The following is a 17,135-nucleotide window of genomic DNA, read 5'->3' on the forward strand; positions in this document are numbered from 1 at the left end:
GTATCGCGGGATTTTAAAAAGTATTATATTTAATTATTTATCGCAGACTTTCCATTATATTGTGAGATTTTGCAGTACTGTATACATATGTTGTTAAAGTTACAGCTTTACACAACAGGACTTCCAGCCAAGATGGAGGCTTAGACTGACACGCTCTGTCTCCCTCTACAACTAGAAAGGAATATAACTACCTCAAAACAAAAGATAACTAGAAATTCCAGAAAATAAAACTACACGGAAGCCCAACGTACGAAGTTATAAACCAGTGGTGCTCATTGGACAGGTAGGAGGGGCAAGAAACTGGGCAGCGCTGTTTGTGGTAACACGAGGGACAGCGGCAAGGGGAGCAATCCTGGCTGCAGTCAAGCCCCGGCAGCTCGCGACCCCAATGCTGGGAAAGGCAGCCCCCCGCATTGCCTCAGACGGCGAGGCCCAGAGCGCGGGAGGACGGATCCTGGTCTCCCAGTGGGGAATAACAGCAGGAATCCATCTTGGACCCCCGTCCCCACACAAAGCACCACAGCGCTGTGGAAAAGGTTGCGGATCGCCGCCAGTTGCTGGGTAGTGACAACAAAGCGCCACAGCCCAGCGAAAAAGAGAGCGGATCACCACCAGTCACCAGGTTGTGAAGAGTACACGGGCTCCGCCCCCTATAGCCGGCCCAAGAAGCAAAGCAAAACACAAATCTGTCAAAATGAGGCAGACAACTATAGAAATCCCAGTGACTCAGCTCACAAGGCAACAGATGAAGAATCTGACAGACGAACAAATAAGAAACCTTTCAGAGGCTCAATTCAGAGCTAGTCATTAGGTGGCTTACAGAATTAACAAAAGATTTGGAACAAGACGAGAAAAGATTGAAAGTCACTCATACTGAAAAGAACAAAAACACATACAAGACAACTGGTGAGGAAATAAAATCCAGAGATCAAAACAACAAACCCGAACACAGGGAAGGAACAAACAATCAACCAGTGTGGAAAGAGGAAACAGAAAGCAAGGAAAGTGATGAGAGGATCAGAAACCTCTGGGACAGCTGTAAGAGATCGAACATACAGATTATAGGATTGCCAAAGGGTGAAGAAGAACTAGAAATTGAAAAATTATGTGAAAAGGTAAGGAAGCAATACTTCCTGAACTTGGGGAAGGAAATAGACTTATAGGTCCAGGAAGCACAGAGAGTTCCAGAAAAACTGGACCCAGGGAGAAACACTCCAAGACACATTATAATCAAATTGTCAAAAATTAAAGATAAAGAGAGAATCTTAAAAGCAGCAAGAGAAAAGAAAAGAATCATGTACAAAGGGGTCCCAATTAGACTATCAGCTGACTTCTCAAGGTAGACCCAGCAGGCCAGAAGGGACTGGCAAGAAATATTCAAAGTAATGAAAATCCAAAACCTACAGCCACGAATACTCTATCCAGCGAAACTGTCATTCAGAATAGAAGGGCAGAGAAAGGGCTTCCAGGACAAAATAAAACTGAAAGAGTTAATTAGATCCAAACCACTATTATATGAGATGTTAAAGGGACTGGTTTAGAAAAAGGAGGATCAAAACTATGAACATTAAAATGAAAACTGCATCACAAGAGCCAACAACAGAAGCTAGGGAATCAAAACAAAGGCAAACTAAATAGGCAACGAGAGTAGAAAAAGAACTATAGGTATGGGGAACATACTGGGGGAGGTCAGCAGGGAGGGGGGAAGGGGGAGAGGGAGGGAGATAGTACAGGAATAAAGAAACATAGTAGGAGGGAATGGAATAGACAGGAAGAGGTTGAGAAGAACTATATGCACAACCAATGGACATGGACTAAAAGGGGGGGACAACTGGAGGGAGGGGGGCCACCGGGTGGAGAGGAGCAGAGGGAAGGGAAATTGGGACAACTGTAACGGTATAATCAATAAAACATATTTTTAAAAAATAAAAATAAAGTTATGTAGCTTTAAGAGTATAGAATAAATGTAAGGTTCCTACTTCGTGGGGGGTTCTGGAATGTAATACCCATGATAAGTGAGGGAATACTGTATAATGGAACTATTTCAGTTTCTTCTTTTCTGTTTTGAAAAGTAACACTGGGAAATTATTCTACTGTACCCATATAATTTCCACATACAGAAGCCTCTCTATTCATGTATGTTTCTTGAAAGGTTCTTCATAAATTCTTTTCTTCGTTAATCCTAAGCTTCTTGTGGGATTGGAGCATTTAAGACTGTAGACCTCAGATATATATCTATTTCCAATAAGTCAGAGTGCAAATTATCCTCTGAATGTTTAAAACCGGGCATATTCTCCTCCTTGGTGAAAACTGCATATATGTCAGAATATATGGCAACCCCAATTAGAAGGAAGTAATCAGTTATCTAAATAAAACATTTTAACCACTATAAATATATTTGAGATGTAAAATTGTGATGAGTAACAATATTTATTACTTAACTGTGAATATGTTTTTGTTTTTTTTGAATATGTTTTAATTGCATAAAATAAATAATTTAGAAATACGGCTATTTTCCACTATTTCATTTTATTGAAGTTATATTTATACACACATATACATATATACATACATATTTTTTTTAAGCCTGTCAGCAAGAGTTGAGAAGAACACTCCGGTAAGTAAAAAGCACTCCTAACTATTAGATCTTGGTTTCTAAATTCAGTGTTCCTCTAAAAGGGACCTGGACTCCTTAGAGAAATGGCTGATTCCAGGAATGGGGCTGGGAATATCTTGTGCCAAAAGGACATATTCAAAAAATGATGGAGACATGCCAGAATGACATGAGTCAAATCGAAGGGGCTCCCACTGACCAAATCTAAGCAAACAAATAATAGCAACTGATTGTAAACCATTGAATAAAATAACTCGGGTGTCACACTGATTAAGAAATGAGAACGGAAAGCTCTTACGGCTAATAAATGTAGAAAGAATAATGAGAGATAGGACAATTACAGAGTTTTAAATTATATCCCCTAATAGGATACTTATTATTTACAAAGGAAAAAAATAGTAACTTTCCAGTAGAGGGACCTGGTATATATAAAAGCGGACAAAAGGGAAATTTTGCCCTCATAGTATTCACATTATTTTAGTCTTCAAATCATTAGAATCTATATAAACAAATTAATATCTGATACAAAAATGATGCTCAAAAAATGATAATTTTTATAAGTTAAAAAAGAAAGAAGAAGAAGAGGAAGAAGAAGGAAGAAGGAGGAGGAAGAAGAAGAACAAGAACAAGAAGAAGAAGAACTAATACCTGACTGAAAAGACTGGGAATAATCAATCCAGTGAAATGATTTTAGAAATTATACCCAGATAACATCATTCTGGCACACCAGAGCTACCTGTATATAATTTAACATTACACTTTTAACTTTTTTTGATATAATTACATATAAATTATATCATCACGTGTGTAGAAATGCAATCAGGTACTGTTCCTTATATTGATCTCGTATAAAAACAAAAACAAATGAAAAACTCCTCTCAGAATTTACAAGTTTTCTTCGTATCAGTCACCATCCTAACTTGATAAAATGGCAAAAATTTCATCTGTTTCTGGTTGCTACTAGATTGTTGAGGGTTAAGTTTTATGATCAACTGCAGTGTGTTCTAGATGTTCTACACAATTATCCCCTACTCTTTTATTGCTTAACTCTTATCCTTGTTTTAATGACTTCACTGTATTTGTGCTCTTTATTATCAAAAGATAATTATTTTTGGAAGGAGGCCCAGTGGAAGTAATAAATGAGAACTTCAGGGCACCAGGCACTTGAGGTAGAGAGAAGACAAAGTCAACAGTGGGAGCAAAAACATTAGAAAGGGAAGAACAAAGGAGTAAAACACAGACTCACTTCACAATTTCTCATAAAGAAAATACAAATTATAAAGCTATGCCCTCTAGGATTTTGCTTCTAACATGGTAAGCCACAAAGCACACATTAACATTCTTATCATTTCTTTTTAGTAAGTTCTTTCAGCTTATAATTTAAAAGAATTTGAAAACAAACTGGAGGGGAGTAAGTACTAGACAGGAATGTACACAAAGCAAAATTTAGTAATTAATAATATCATATACAAATATAATGCTAAACATGGGAATCCTCTTCCCATACAAATATCTTTAAGATTTCATTCAGAATTTCAAGTACGCCTTAAATGAAAGAGAAATAAGTGGCGGGGAGGTCCACTAGATAAATGGTAAAGGTATGTGATGGAAACACTAAGGCTAAGGATTTCATTGCCCGGTCAAGAGGCCATCTGTATGCAAAGGCAAGAGAATAACATTCTAAGCAGTACTATGGGTCAGAAAAAAATTCCCTATGTGTACACTTTCTTTAAAAGTTACTGAAAGTTGGCCCTGGCCAGGTAGTTCAGCTGGTTAGAGCACCATCCATAAATGCCAAGGCTGAGAGTTCAATCCCAAGTGAGGGCACATATAAGAATCAACCAATGAATGCATAAATAAGTGGAACAACAGATCAGTGTTTCTGTTTCTCTTCCTCTCTCTTTCTCCCCTCCCTCTCTCCTTCGCTCTTTCTCTCAAAATAAATAAATAATTAAATAAATAACCAACCCTAGCCAGTGTGGCTTGGTTAGAGCTTTGTCCCATAGACCAAAAGGTCATGGGTTTGATTCCTGGTCAGGGCACATACCCAGGTTGCAGGTATGAGAAGGCAACATCAAGGTTTCTCTCTCTCCCCACCAAAAATAATGAAAAAAATGTCCTTAGGTAAGATTTATTTTTTAAATTTAATAAAGTTACTGGAAGACACATTCCTATGGAGCAAGAAAGAAATAAAAAGTAACAGTCTAAGAATAAAGAAGTTGGGATATTAAAAGAATACTATAGACTGATCCTAGGTAAAACTATAAGTAAAATTAATTGATATAAGCACAGTATCAAAGCTAAATGCAAAAACATTCATTTAAAATGCATCAAAAATAAGGTCAATTAATTGATGGCTGGAGGAATGGATAGATATAAGGCATATGTTAAAGCAAGTATAGTTAAATGCTAATGGTAAAATCTAGATAGCCAGATATATTGGAGTTTACTATAAAATTCTTTCAACTTTACTGTATGAGTGAAAATTTTCATAGTAGTATGTTGGGGAAAAATATTTCTAAAACAGAAATATATAAAGAAACAAAAAGCTCAGCAATAATGATCATCTGAGCCTGTAATATGAGACCATAGAGGCTGATACAGAGAAAAAGACCATAGAAGAAATTAAGTGTCCTCACTTTCCATAAGAGGAAATCAAAATCATTAAAATGGTCTTTAATTTTATAGATTCCAATATGTTTTGCTTTTTCAAAAAACATCTTTAGCCTTGAGGAATATAAAACCAAAAGAAGCATACAGCATATAGAAAAACAAATAAATAAAAACTAAGTAAAGAAATACTAACAAAGCATAAAGCAGACATCCAGAGAAGTGTAGATAATATGTGTAAATGGCTAAAGTTCACCTGGAAGAATCAATAGGCAAAAAAAAAAAAAAAAAAAAAAATATATATATATATATATATATATATAGAGAGAGAGAGAGAGAGAGAGAGAGAGAGAAATAAAAGACTTGACCCAATCATATATTTTGAAACTAAGTCCAACATGTGTTATAAAATTAATATTAAGTATCATAGGTAAAGCAAACAAAACAGAAAACATTTCAAAAGACACGTATACAACATATAGATGTAGATTTAATATGGTAATAGTGGAATCACAAAAAGGAATGGTGGAATCAAAATAAAGAAAAAAAGAACAATTGTTAACTATTTAGACAAAAATTAAGTTGGCCCCTAACCTCATATCATGCGCGCAAAGATCTAAAAAATTAAAAACTTTTTTAAAAGAAAAAAATCAAAGGACACAATCAACATATTGAAAAGGCAACCTATGAAATTAGAGAAAAATATCTACAAATCATAAATATAATAAATAGTTAATAAACAGAATAAACAAAGAACTCTTGCAACTCAACAAAAAACCACCCAAATAAAAACTGGGCACTAGGTCTTGAATAGACACTTCTCCAAAGAACATATACAAATGGCCAACATGCATTTGAAAAGATTTACAACATCACTAATCATCACACAATTAGGGAAATGCATATCAAAACCACAGTGAGTCCTCACCTCACACCCATTAGGATGGCCATTATCAAAAAACAAACAAACCAACCAAGAAAATAACAAGTTTTGGTAAGCATGTGGAGAAATTATACTGTTGGTAGGAACATAAAATGGTATAGCCACTATGACAAACAGTATGGTAGTTCCTCAAAAAATTAAAAATACAATTACTATATGACCCAGAAACTCTACTTATGGGTATATATCCAAAAGAATTGGAAGCAGGTTCCTGAAATGCATGTTCAGAGCAGCATTATCCATAATAGCAAAGCGGTAGAAACAACCAAATGACAGATGAATGGATAAATAAAATGAGTTATGTATGTACAGCGGAATATTATTCAGTCTTTAAACGGAAGGAAATGCTGACACATGCTACAACACAGATAAACTTTGAGGACATTACACTAAGTGAAATAAGCCAGTCAGAAAAGATAAATAAGAAGGGGGATCCAGAATTAACTTATAAAAAATTGTGTATTTATTCTTACATATTTAACTTCAGTCACCTTTAAAGTACTTTCCATTTGATGCAATACACCTATCAAGATGCTTTTTCTACTGCTCAAAACAGTTTTTGAACTCGCTGATTTTGATGTCCTTTTGTGCTTCTTTCATTTTTTGTTTCACCTCTTACACATCGGCAAAACGTTTCCCTTTGAGGACGTTTTTCATCAAAAGTCACTCGGGGAAGATTGGGTGAATAGGGAGGGTTGGGCATGGGCGTCATGCAGTTTTTTGTCAATCACCCATCATGAAATGGGCAAATGCACCGAAAGAGTCTTCAAAAAAATTCACTAAAGCCAAATGCAGCCTCTCACAACAACGCCAGCTGGTACACTGCTACAGATGTGTTCCTAGAACACTCACCTTATTGGGGAAGCCTGTACTACAAGGGGCCCACACTCCAGAAAATAATTTCAATTGTTTTTGGGTCCCCATCCCCCTTGTACTGCACAATTCCACTTATATGAGGTTCCTAGAGTAGTCAAATTCATAGACACAGACAGTAGAATGGTAGCTACCAGGGGCTAGGAAAAAATGTTGAGTTGTTTAACAGGTATGGTTTCAGTTTTGCAAGATAAAGAAGTTCTGGAGATTAGTTGCACAACAATGTAAATATACTTAATGCTAGCTACCTATACACTTAAAAATGGTTAAGATGGTAAACTTTATATGTATCTTATCACAGTTTTTAAAAAAGAAAAATATTGAAAGCAAAAAGATAATATAGAGTAAGAAAATATAAATAAAGCAAAGAGAAAATACAGGTGAATATTAACTGATAATGATAATAGAGGATTTCAATGACTAATAGCAATGAAAGAAATCTCAAAATCAATAAATTTGAAAACAATTTTAAATTGCTACATATAAAATTATTATTAAGCAAAGCCAAAAAGCAAATAACTGGGGGAAAATAACTGAAAAAAGTGACAAAAGCTTAATATCCTTTTCTTTATTTTTAAGATTTTGTTTTTATTTATTTTTAGAGAATGGGGAAGGCAGGGAGAGAAACATCAGCTGGTTGCCTCTCCCATGCCCCCAACCACCAGGGACCTAGCCTGCAACCCAGGCATGTGCCCAGACCAGGAACTGAACCAGGAACCCTTGGATTCACAAGCCTGCGCTCAATCCACTGAGCCACACCAGCCAGGGCAGCTTAATATCCTTATGTAAAAATCTCCTAGTAACTCATTAGAGATGCAATAAAACCCCTTTCTAAAAAATGAATAATACATACAGTTTATAGAAGAAAAAGTTATTCCCTAACTGGTAATCAATACGCATTAAACAGTCTAAAATCCACACAAAAACTCATAAATAAAAATACTATTTACATACAGCATAAAGAAAAAAGAGAATCAACAAATATCATTGTTAGCAGTTAAATACATTATAGTATATTCATCTAATCAAATGTTATACAGCCATGATGTTTCTGAAGAATATTACTCACATGAAAAAATGCAACCATGTAATTTTAAACAAAAACAGCAAGAATCTAACTTGGATAAATAGTACTAGCCCAATTACATTAAAACATATATAAATAATACAATACATAGGTATACAGAAAAAGAGGGAAGAAATTACATTAAAATTTAATAACTCTAATTAGATTATATTTTTTTCCTTTAAATTTCTTTGTATTTTCAAAATCCTTTATAATCTGAGTCTCTCTAATTTAAAAAAGACAGTAATTCTTTTTTTAAAGACTAATGAGATTTTAACTATGCATTGTATAATTTAAATTTTCAATTCTACTTACCTTCTTTCATGGTTGGACTAAATAGTCCCAGTACCGACACACTAGAATAGGAGATCAGGTCCTTATATAACTCCCCACTTAAATATTCTTCTGCTTCTTGGACAGATATTATGTTCACTGGACATGAAATCCTGTTGCTAGATGAATATATAACTATTCAAAATTAATTTTTTAAAATATTTTTCAGCTTGTAAAAAAATAAAAATACTGAACTTAGAAAAGACTATATGCCTCAGGATAAACATCTGACAAAATAAAGACAAACACTACTCTAAACAAACAAAAAAAAATCACCCTCATTAAATAAAATTTCTACCTCCCCCAAACTGATGAAATATAGATGAGCTCTACTCATCAGTGCTCATCCTGAGACCTCAAGTCTAGTGTCCTCCTTAACCCACTCAAAAGTGTGTCAACCACATATGGTAATTAGAAGTTTTACAGACCTAAAAGTTTTAAAATTTTAGGGTGAAGCTGAATACTTACAGCTGGATAAATTTTAGGAGATCTTCAGTTCCTAACATACCACCATACGATACTGGACTTTCACCTTTCTTGTACATTTTTACAACAGGAAATTCAGTAACATTTTGCTTATTACATATATCAGGCCAATCTGCACAGTTTATTCTGGTAAGCAGCACTGTGGATGCTCCTAAATAGAAGGAAAACACATGTTTTATAAATATGAATGAAGAAAACTCAGTTGTTGAGAATTGTCAATATTTTTATATCCCATTCTTGTTTTAACTTCTCAGCAGCATGAACAGTGTTGTGGAACACTCTCTTCCCTTGATTTTTGCAACAGCTTCCCCTACTAGCTTTTTCCCCACCTCTCCTGCTGCTCCTTCTAGTTCCTTTGGCAGGTTCTTATGCCAGGAGATGGGATTCCTCAAGCCTCAGTTTACGCTGCCTTCTCTCCTTGCTGTACACTCTAGTCCTAGACAATCTCAAAAACCATCACCTATCTAATGAATCTTAAATTTACATATTTGGCCCAGGCTCCTCCTGAAAGTTCCAGACCCATGTAACCTTACTGACTTGCTTATTTCCATTTGAATGGAAACATCCTCAAACTCAGTATATCTAAAACCAAATACGGTTTCCTTGATGAATATATGGGTGAACATTGCCATTCTTGTACAACTCAGAAAACAAAGTATCATCTTTTATGCCTCTCCTTCCTAAGTTTCTCATGTCTAATCAAATCAATCAGTTATCCTCTCATTTTTACCATCTTTCATTTTTACATTTTAAACACATCTTTTACCTGTCCATTCCTCTTTACTGCCACTACTCTAGTCATTATTTCTCCTGGATAACAACAGGCTTCTAACTAATCTCCATGAATTCAGTACGTCTCTACACTGAAACTAAAAGTATCTTTTCAAAACTCAAATCTGTTTTGTTAAGAACCCACTCCACCAGCCTTTACAGAGGTCAGTCTTTCTCATACCTTCAAGTCTCATGTGTGACTACTTAACGACAGCTTTCTTGGACACACTGAATCTACCTCAGGTTCCTATGCTCCTACAGAAACATGCTTCTTTCTTTACCTCATTATGTAATTATACATTCATTTGTGTGGTTATCTGATTAATGTCTGTTTCTACCAAGAGAACTTCCTGAGAGTAAGAACTGTGTCTATCTTACTCATCTATGATTTCCTAATATCTAAAGCAGTCCTTGCACATGAAACACCTTAAAGATGGGTGTGACTAAATGACACACATGAAACTCATCCAGGGCTTCAGGTATCCATCCTGCCTAAATATTATAATTTCTTTTCAGCCTAAGAAAACACATAGTAGAAACCCAAAGAGAAATCCCACTTGTTCTATAATAATATATGTAAATCATTAGGTAGAAAGAGATCAAAAATCAAATAAAACAAGCACCACACAATTCAGCTGTGAAAGGAAGCAATAAATTCTAATAAAAAGAAACTTTAATATCATATTAGATCAAAGAAGGACTCTTTGTACAATAAATGCAATATTTTAATATTTTTATCACCAAAAGTTCTTAAAACTAAAAATTTGTTTTTATATTTTAAATGATTCTAGATTATACAACATAGATGTGATAACTTATCACTAGATTTAATGTTAGCAATTAGTTTGATAATACAGGGAGGGTGTAATCTCTCATATTCATCACTATATACCTTTGTGTAGTACAATGTTAGCTACATAGTATGTAAACAATAAAAATTTGTGGAATGCACCCTGATATTTCTTCATGAACAAATTTTAAATTTTACACTAAAGTATATTAATACTTGAATACTGTATGAGCATACAAAGATAAATCCTTCTAAAATTAAATCTGCTAAGTGACTTCTCTACGAAGTTCTCTTATCCTTTATTTTAATTATTTAGTCAATAAATATCTAGTGATGCTTGTTAATATAGAGTACCATATTACATATTGCCACCCACATATGGAATATAGTGCTGTTACAAATGTAGTTCTTTTCCTTCAATATGCATCCTCAATAGGACTACCATTGTGAAAAATGTTACTGTTCCTGCAATCCAAATTGAAAACTTTGATGTTATCTTTAAAACTGAAAAAAGAATATTGTTACATATCATTAAACATTGTAAGGCTACCTATTAAAGTTACCGATTAAAAATTTTTCTTTCCTATAAAATGGTTTCAATATTTAATCATGTTTCAATTGGAATAGCCTGATAGTCTACTATGCTTGTATATCCCATATACTTTATCAATGCAGTAGTTTCAATAGGGTTCTTAATTTAAAGGAAAAAAAAAACATTCTCTTAGGTACAGATGCCTTCTAAGTATAAAAACTTGCCATTTGCTGCCACCTTGTGACTGAGTACAAAATAATCTTCATTGTCTTGGATTAAGAAATGAAAAAGTGAATTTTCCCCAAGTCAATGTGAAAGGTAATAGGACTAAATGCCTAAAGTAGTAAAATATTTTCCTAATTTACAAAGTTATAGTTCAGGTTCAACAGAGACACAAAACACTACAGTTCCCTATACTAATACATTTCTGCATTAAGCTCCCTAAACTTCCCAAAGTCCATTTATCTGATATCTAATTACTAAAATAATTGTTACTCATTAAGAACGAACTACAGTGGTCCCTCTCTATATCGCGGTTCACTTACCGCGGTGGCCTTATTGTATTATGGGATTTTTTAAAATATTATATTTAATTATTTATCGCGGATTTTTCACTATGTCGCAGAATTTTGCGGTACTGTATACGTATGTTGTTAAAGTTACGTAGGTTTAAGAGTGTAGAATAAATGTAAGGTTCCTACTTCACGGGGTGGGGGGGGGTCTGGAACATAATACCTGCAATAAGTGAGGGAATACTGTAAATGAAAAAAGAAATCAAGTCCTGAGTTAGTAATCTGCTTTTTTATTCTACAAATACATACAATTCAGAGTCCTTGCATTGAGGGGCCAGGTAATCTCCTTATTTGGTCATTAATAGAGAAGAAGATAAGGGAATCTTTTTCCACTGTCTTTTTGTAACTAACCAAATGGGCTGGGGAAATAATCCTATTATTCAGGGACATTATCCAATTAGTATTTTATTTTGGTCCACCACTCATCTTTTCCTTTCCGAATTCCCAATAAGGCTGAAGAACCTAAAAAAAAGAAACTTAAATCTGTTCATAGATTTCAACTACAAAGGATAACCAGAAAGAGAATAATGGAATTTGCTTTAAAAAAAAAAAAAAAAAAAAGATAAGGAATCAGTATCTAAAGACTTAATCACCTTTTCACTTGGGTAACAAAATAAATCAAAAGTTGAATCAAATGTGGCTGGGAAATGAATGTTAAAGAAGGGCTTCAAAAATGATTCTGAAAATCCCTGATATTTTTATTATTATAGAACATGTTATATTTAGGGTTGACTTTCTGGAATCAATTTCTTGAGTTCACAAAAGCTCCCAATATATGAATAAGTGTGCACCAGTACATATTTTCCACTAAGTAAAACAAAATTTATGAAGCTCTACTATATTAGGTTATTTATTTAGTCAACAATTATTAACAAATCAGATATTCTGCAAGGTAATACACTAAGTACAGTGAGCTCAGTATAAAGCCCACTACCTGCCTGTAATAAACTTAATACATAATGAAATAGCCTGTAAACTAGTGCCCCCAAAACCGAATAAGCCTACTTAACTATAATAGCTTCTATTTACAAGAAAAAGAGTAGGAAAAAAATCATATTACAGATACGAAACATGATACATTCAAATGATGCAACATTAACCTAATCCATCTCTCTCTCTCTCTCTCTCTCTCTCTCTCTCTCTCTCTCTCTCTCTCTCTCTCTCTCTAACAGACTTCCCTGTATCTTTCCTTGAATGGTAGCATAGGCATTTTGAATTCAAGAACATTCTTTGGATTCTTGTTTTCCTACCACTGGGTCAAGTTTAACAGAATAGTTAAACTAAAAAGATCCATGAGGAGCCAACTGAACAATGAGATCCTGAGTCTTTGATTAGATTGTAAGACTGCATCTTATCTGTCAAATGTTTATTTAATAACACTTAGTATTTATTTAGTAATATTTAATAGTAACTGGCACAGAATAGGTACTCAATAAATGCTTACTGAATGACTGAATTTAGCCAAAAAGGTTATGGATTAACCATGTGGCAGCAAATACTCAATACATGGGCTCTGTACTTTTCTACTCAAGACAGTTCCATGAAGACAATCAAAATGAATGTTTCAAAGCATTTTGAAGCTGATGATTAATTAACTTAACCTTGGAGACAAAATCCTAATAATCTAAATTTTTATATAGTTTTCTTAATCTTTAGCATGACACAGTTTTACAAAGAGCTACAGCTTAGAATCAGGAAAATAAACATGCATACCACAGAACAATACCTTTCAATTTAATTGCCAAATTAATATAGGAATGCAAAAATGCCATGGATACTGCTTGCCCTGCATTAAAATAAAAAATTCAACAGATATTACAACATGCACACCTCCAAAGCACCCCTAGTTATATATAAGAAACATACAGATTTATGGGGTTTCCCAAAACTGTTATTTCTTAGTAAGTATACAATACTCAATATTGTTCCAAACATTTAAGTAGGTTCCAAATGAAAGTAATTTTCTGCATTCATACTGCAAGGAATACAGTTGAATGGCTATTATTTGATGATAAAAGCAATATACTTCCAATAAATCTATAAGATCTGTTAGCTTGAATCACAATAATTTTTCTAAATTAATAAACCGAACATCTAGCTTAATCATTAGCCTTCAATTTGTAAGTCAGATGTATATAATCAGTTTTACAACCCCAGAATCAGCTAGAAGTAAATGTTTCATTAGGCAGAGTCTACATGGCACATAAGAAAGCCATGTCATCTTACAATGTGCAATATACAGAATCGTCGGCAGCCGTCCGTCTCGAGAGACGATGGTGTAGCTTCTTCAGAGTCTATCTGCACCGCCAAGAATGGCTGTGCAGTCCGACTCGGGAGTGACATGGTATCTGTCTCCTCCCGTGTTGAATCGACATCTTGCGATGACGCTGAAGCTACAGAGCCTGGGCAGGGTAATATGGAGGGTCTGCTGTTGCCCATGCAGCAGACCCCCCCTCTCTTCGCAGCTGAAGGGTCCAAGGGAAAGACGGAGTCAATACAGCTTGGCTTCAGGTGCGCCGCAGGAGTTGCCGGTGTTGACTACAACGTCAAACCGCCTTAGGGACTCCGGCTCCGGATTTTCTGTCGGGGTTTACTCCCTTAGCCTTTCCCCTGAAGAGGTATGCCGCAAGGCAGCGGAGGTTTTTTGGAGTCAGAGTTTTCCTTCTCTGATGTACCCTGACTGGAAGATCGAACCAGCGACACTTAGCTCGCAGGCCGACGCTCAATCCACTGAGCTAAACCAGCCAGGGCAAAATATACAGAATGCAAAAATAAAATATACCTACTTTAAACTTCCTAACATGTAATATAGTCTCCTCTAAAGATGTATACTCACAACCAGCATAGAAAAGCACTATGCTGTCAGAAGCCATTACTGTCGCATTAAATGTCTCTTCTGTTAGTTCCAGTGTGTGTTCCAAAGGTAGCTGTCTCTTCTTATCTCTGGAAACACTTTCTGCCACTTCATCATCTTGAATTCCTAAAACATTTGAAAAGAAATTAAAGTATGTATAAGTGTAGAATTAAAATATTTAAGCTCTTTTTGCAGGTGAATATATGGAAATCTGATACTTTTATTAAAAACCACCCAGGAAGCAAAAAACTGCCAGAATGGCAGAAATAATGATAGAGATCCCAATCACACAGCTGACCAAAAAGCAAATACATGAATTAACGGATGAACAGATAGATAACCTTTCTGAGGTTCAGTTCAGAGCTAGTTATAAGACAGCTTACAGAAATAACAGCAGACTTAATCAAGACAGGGAAGGAATGAAGACTAGTCCTGCTGAAATGAACGAAAACACATACGAAACAAGTGGTGAGGGAAGAAAAACCAGGGATCAAATCAACAAATTGGAACATAGGGAAGGAACAGTCAACCAGTGCAGAAAGAGGAAATAAAAAGTGAGGAAAATGAGGAGAAGCTCAGAAACCTCTGGGACACTATAAAAGAGTGAACATCCGAATTATAGGCTTGCCAGAAGGTGAAGAAGAACTAGAAATTGAAAATTTATGTGAAAAAATAATGAAGCAGAACTTCCCTAACTTGGGGAAGGAAATAGACATACAGGTCCAGGAAGCACAGGGCATTACAAAAAAACTGGACCCAGGGAGAACCACACCAAGACACATTATTATCAAAATGTCAAAAATTAAAGATAAAGAGAATCTTAAAAGCAGCAAGAGAGAAAAAGAGAATTATGTACAAAGGGGTCCCAATTAGACTGTCAGCTGATTTCTCAAAGGAGACCCTGCAAGCAAGAAGGGACTGGCAAGAAATATTCAAAGTAATGAAAATCAAAAACCTACAGCCACGATTACTCTATCCAGCAAAGCTGTCATGCAGAATAGAAGGGCAGAGAAAGTGCTTCCAGGACAAAGTCAAACTGAAGGAGTTCATCAGATCCAAACCACTGTTTTATGGAATATTAAATGGACTTGTTTAGGAGAAAGAGGATCAAAATTATGAACATTAAAATGAAAGCTGTATCACAACAACCAACAACAGAAGATAGGGAATTGAAACAAAGGCAAACTAAGTAGGCAACGAGAGTGGAAAAAGAATTATAGGTATGGGGAACATATTGGGGGGGAGGTCAGCAGGGAGGGGGGAGGGGGGAAAGGGAGAGAGATGGTAAAGGAATTAAGAAGCACAGTAGGAGGGAGTGGAGTAGATAGGAAGATGTTGAGAAGAACTATATGCACAACCAATGGACATGGACTAAGGGGATGGAGACAACTGGAGGGAGGGGGGGTCATTGGGTGGAGGGGAGCAGAGGGAAAAGAAATTGGGACAACTGTAACAGCATAATCAATAAAACACATTAAAAAAAAAAAACCTCTGAATTCACACTTTTAGTTAAAAATGCATAATGTTTAGAAAACTTTATAGTTGCCTAGCTTCTTATCCTAAATGACTCTGAGATGCTTCCTGGCTCTTTAGTCAAATCTAGAAGCACTTATTTAAACTTGTCTAGAAATAATATGAATATTATATTCTGCTCTTCATAAAATATTAATTTATAATCCAAAAAGGTTCAACGCTTATTTAGCTTCCACTATATGACAAGCACTATGATGGACACTAGGGAAAATAGTGAACAAAACAGTTATCGTCTCTGACAACATGGAGCTCCTACCTACAGAAAGGTCAGAGAATAAATAACCTGATCACTTAATAAATATATATAATTATAAATTGTGATCAGTTTAATAAGGAAGAGAATACAATAAGAGATTATAACCAACCAAGTTATCCATCCATCCATGTATGTGGTAAAAAACAGATTTTTAATTCATAAATACTGTGTTGGAAGTTTGTACAGATTGCATGAAGGGGCACCTAACTTGATTAGAGAGACAATTAAAGTTTCCTAGAAGAATTGACACTAGCTGAATACTAAAAAAAAATAAAACTCAGGTGGGAAAAATTCGAGAACTTCTGGTCAAGATGGTGGCATAGGTAAACACAGCTTGTCTCCTCACACAACCACATCAAAATTACAACTAAAATATAGACCAACCATCACTCAGAATGATCAGAAATTGAGTGGAATGGAAGTCTCACAACTACAGAATTAAAGAAACCACATCCATCCAGAATGGTAGGAGGGGCAGAGATACAGAATGGGTTGGTCCCACATCCACGTGTGGTAGATAAAAATTCAGGAGAAATATCTTGGGAGTGAGGAGTCACAGCCCCACACCAGGATCCCAGCCTAGCATCCAAGTGCCAAGAAGATAAGTCCTCATAACTTCTGGCTGCAAAAACCATAGGGATTGAGTCAGTGGAAGAAACTTCTGGAGTCCCAAGCAGAGCTCACTCCCTCTGAGCTCCAACAGCAGGGTAGCAGTTTGAAAGGTACCAGTGGCACACAAGGAAGAACTGAAATGTCTAGCATCAAGGTGGGAGCTGGGAAACAGCTTTCTCCCAGAGAGAAAGGTGGGCAGAGGTCACTGTCCCTTTTCTGAGCCCTCCCTCACAGAGCCACAAAGCTGGTGCCATATCTAAGACTCCATCAACCTGACTAACACTGTTTTC

The 17,135-nt window shown here is 35.5% G+C and overlaps 1 protein-coding gene across 1 annotated transcript in view; it reads right to left on the bottom strand.

Moving 5' to 3' along the window:
* TXNDC16 (thioredoxin domain containing 16) overlaps nucleotides 1-17,135 on the bottom strand; it is an 83,187-nt gene that overhangs the window by 21,906 nt on the left and 44,146 nt on the right. The window contains exons 11-14 of the mRNA XM_090270882.1: nucleotides 14,427-14,570; nucleotides 13,317-13,376; nucleotides 8,908-9,076; nucleotides 8,422-8,558 (exon numbers count right to left, since the gene is read on the bottom strand). Coding sequence (XP_090127008.1) covers nucleotides 8,422-8,558; nucleotides 8,908-9,076; nucleotides 13,317-13,376; nucleotides 14,427-14,570 — 510 coding nt within the window. The remainder of the gene's footprint in view (nucleotides 1-8,421; nucleotides 8,559-8,907; nucleotides 9,077-13,316; nucleotides 13,377-14,426; nucleotides 14,571-17,135) is intronic.

This window comes from Furipterus horrens, unplaced genomic scaffold, assembly GCF_987537825.1.
Source record: "Furipterus horrens unplaced genomic scaffold, mFurHor1.1.pri manual_scaffold_3, whole genome shotgun sequence".
Lineage (NCBI taxonomy): Eukaryota > Metazoa > Chordata > Mammalia > Chiroptera > Furipteridae > Furipterus > Furipterus horrens.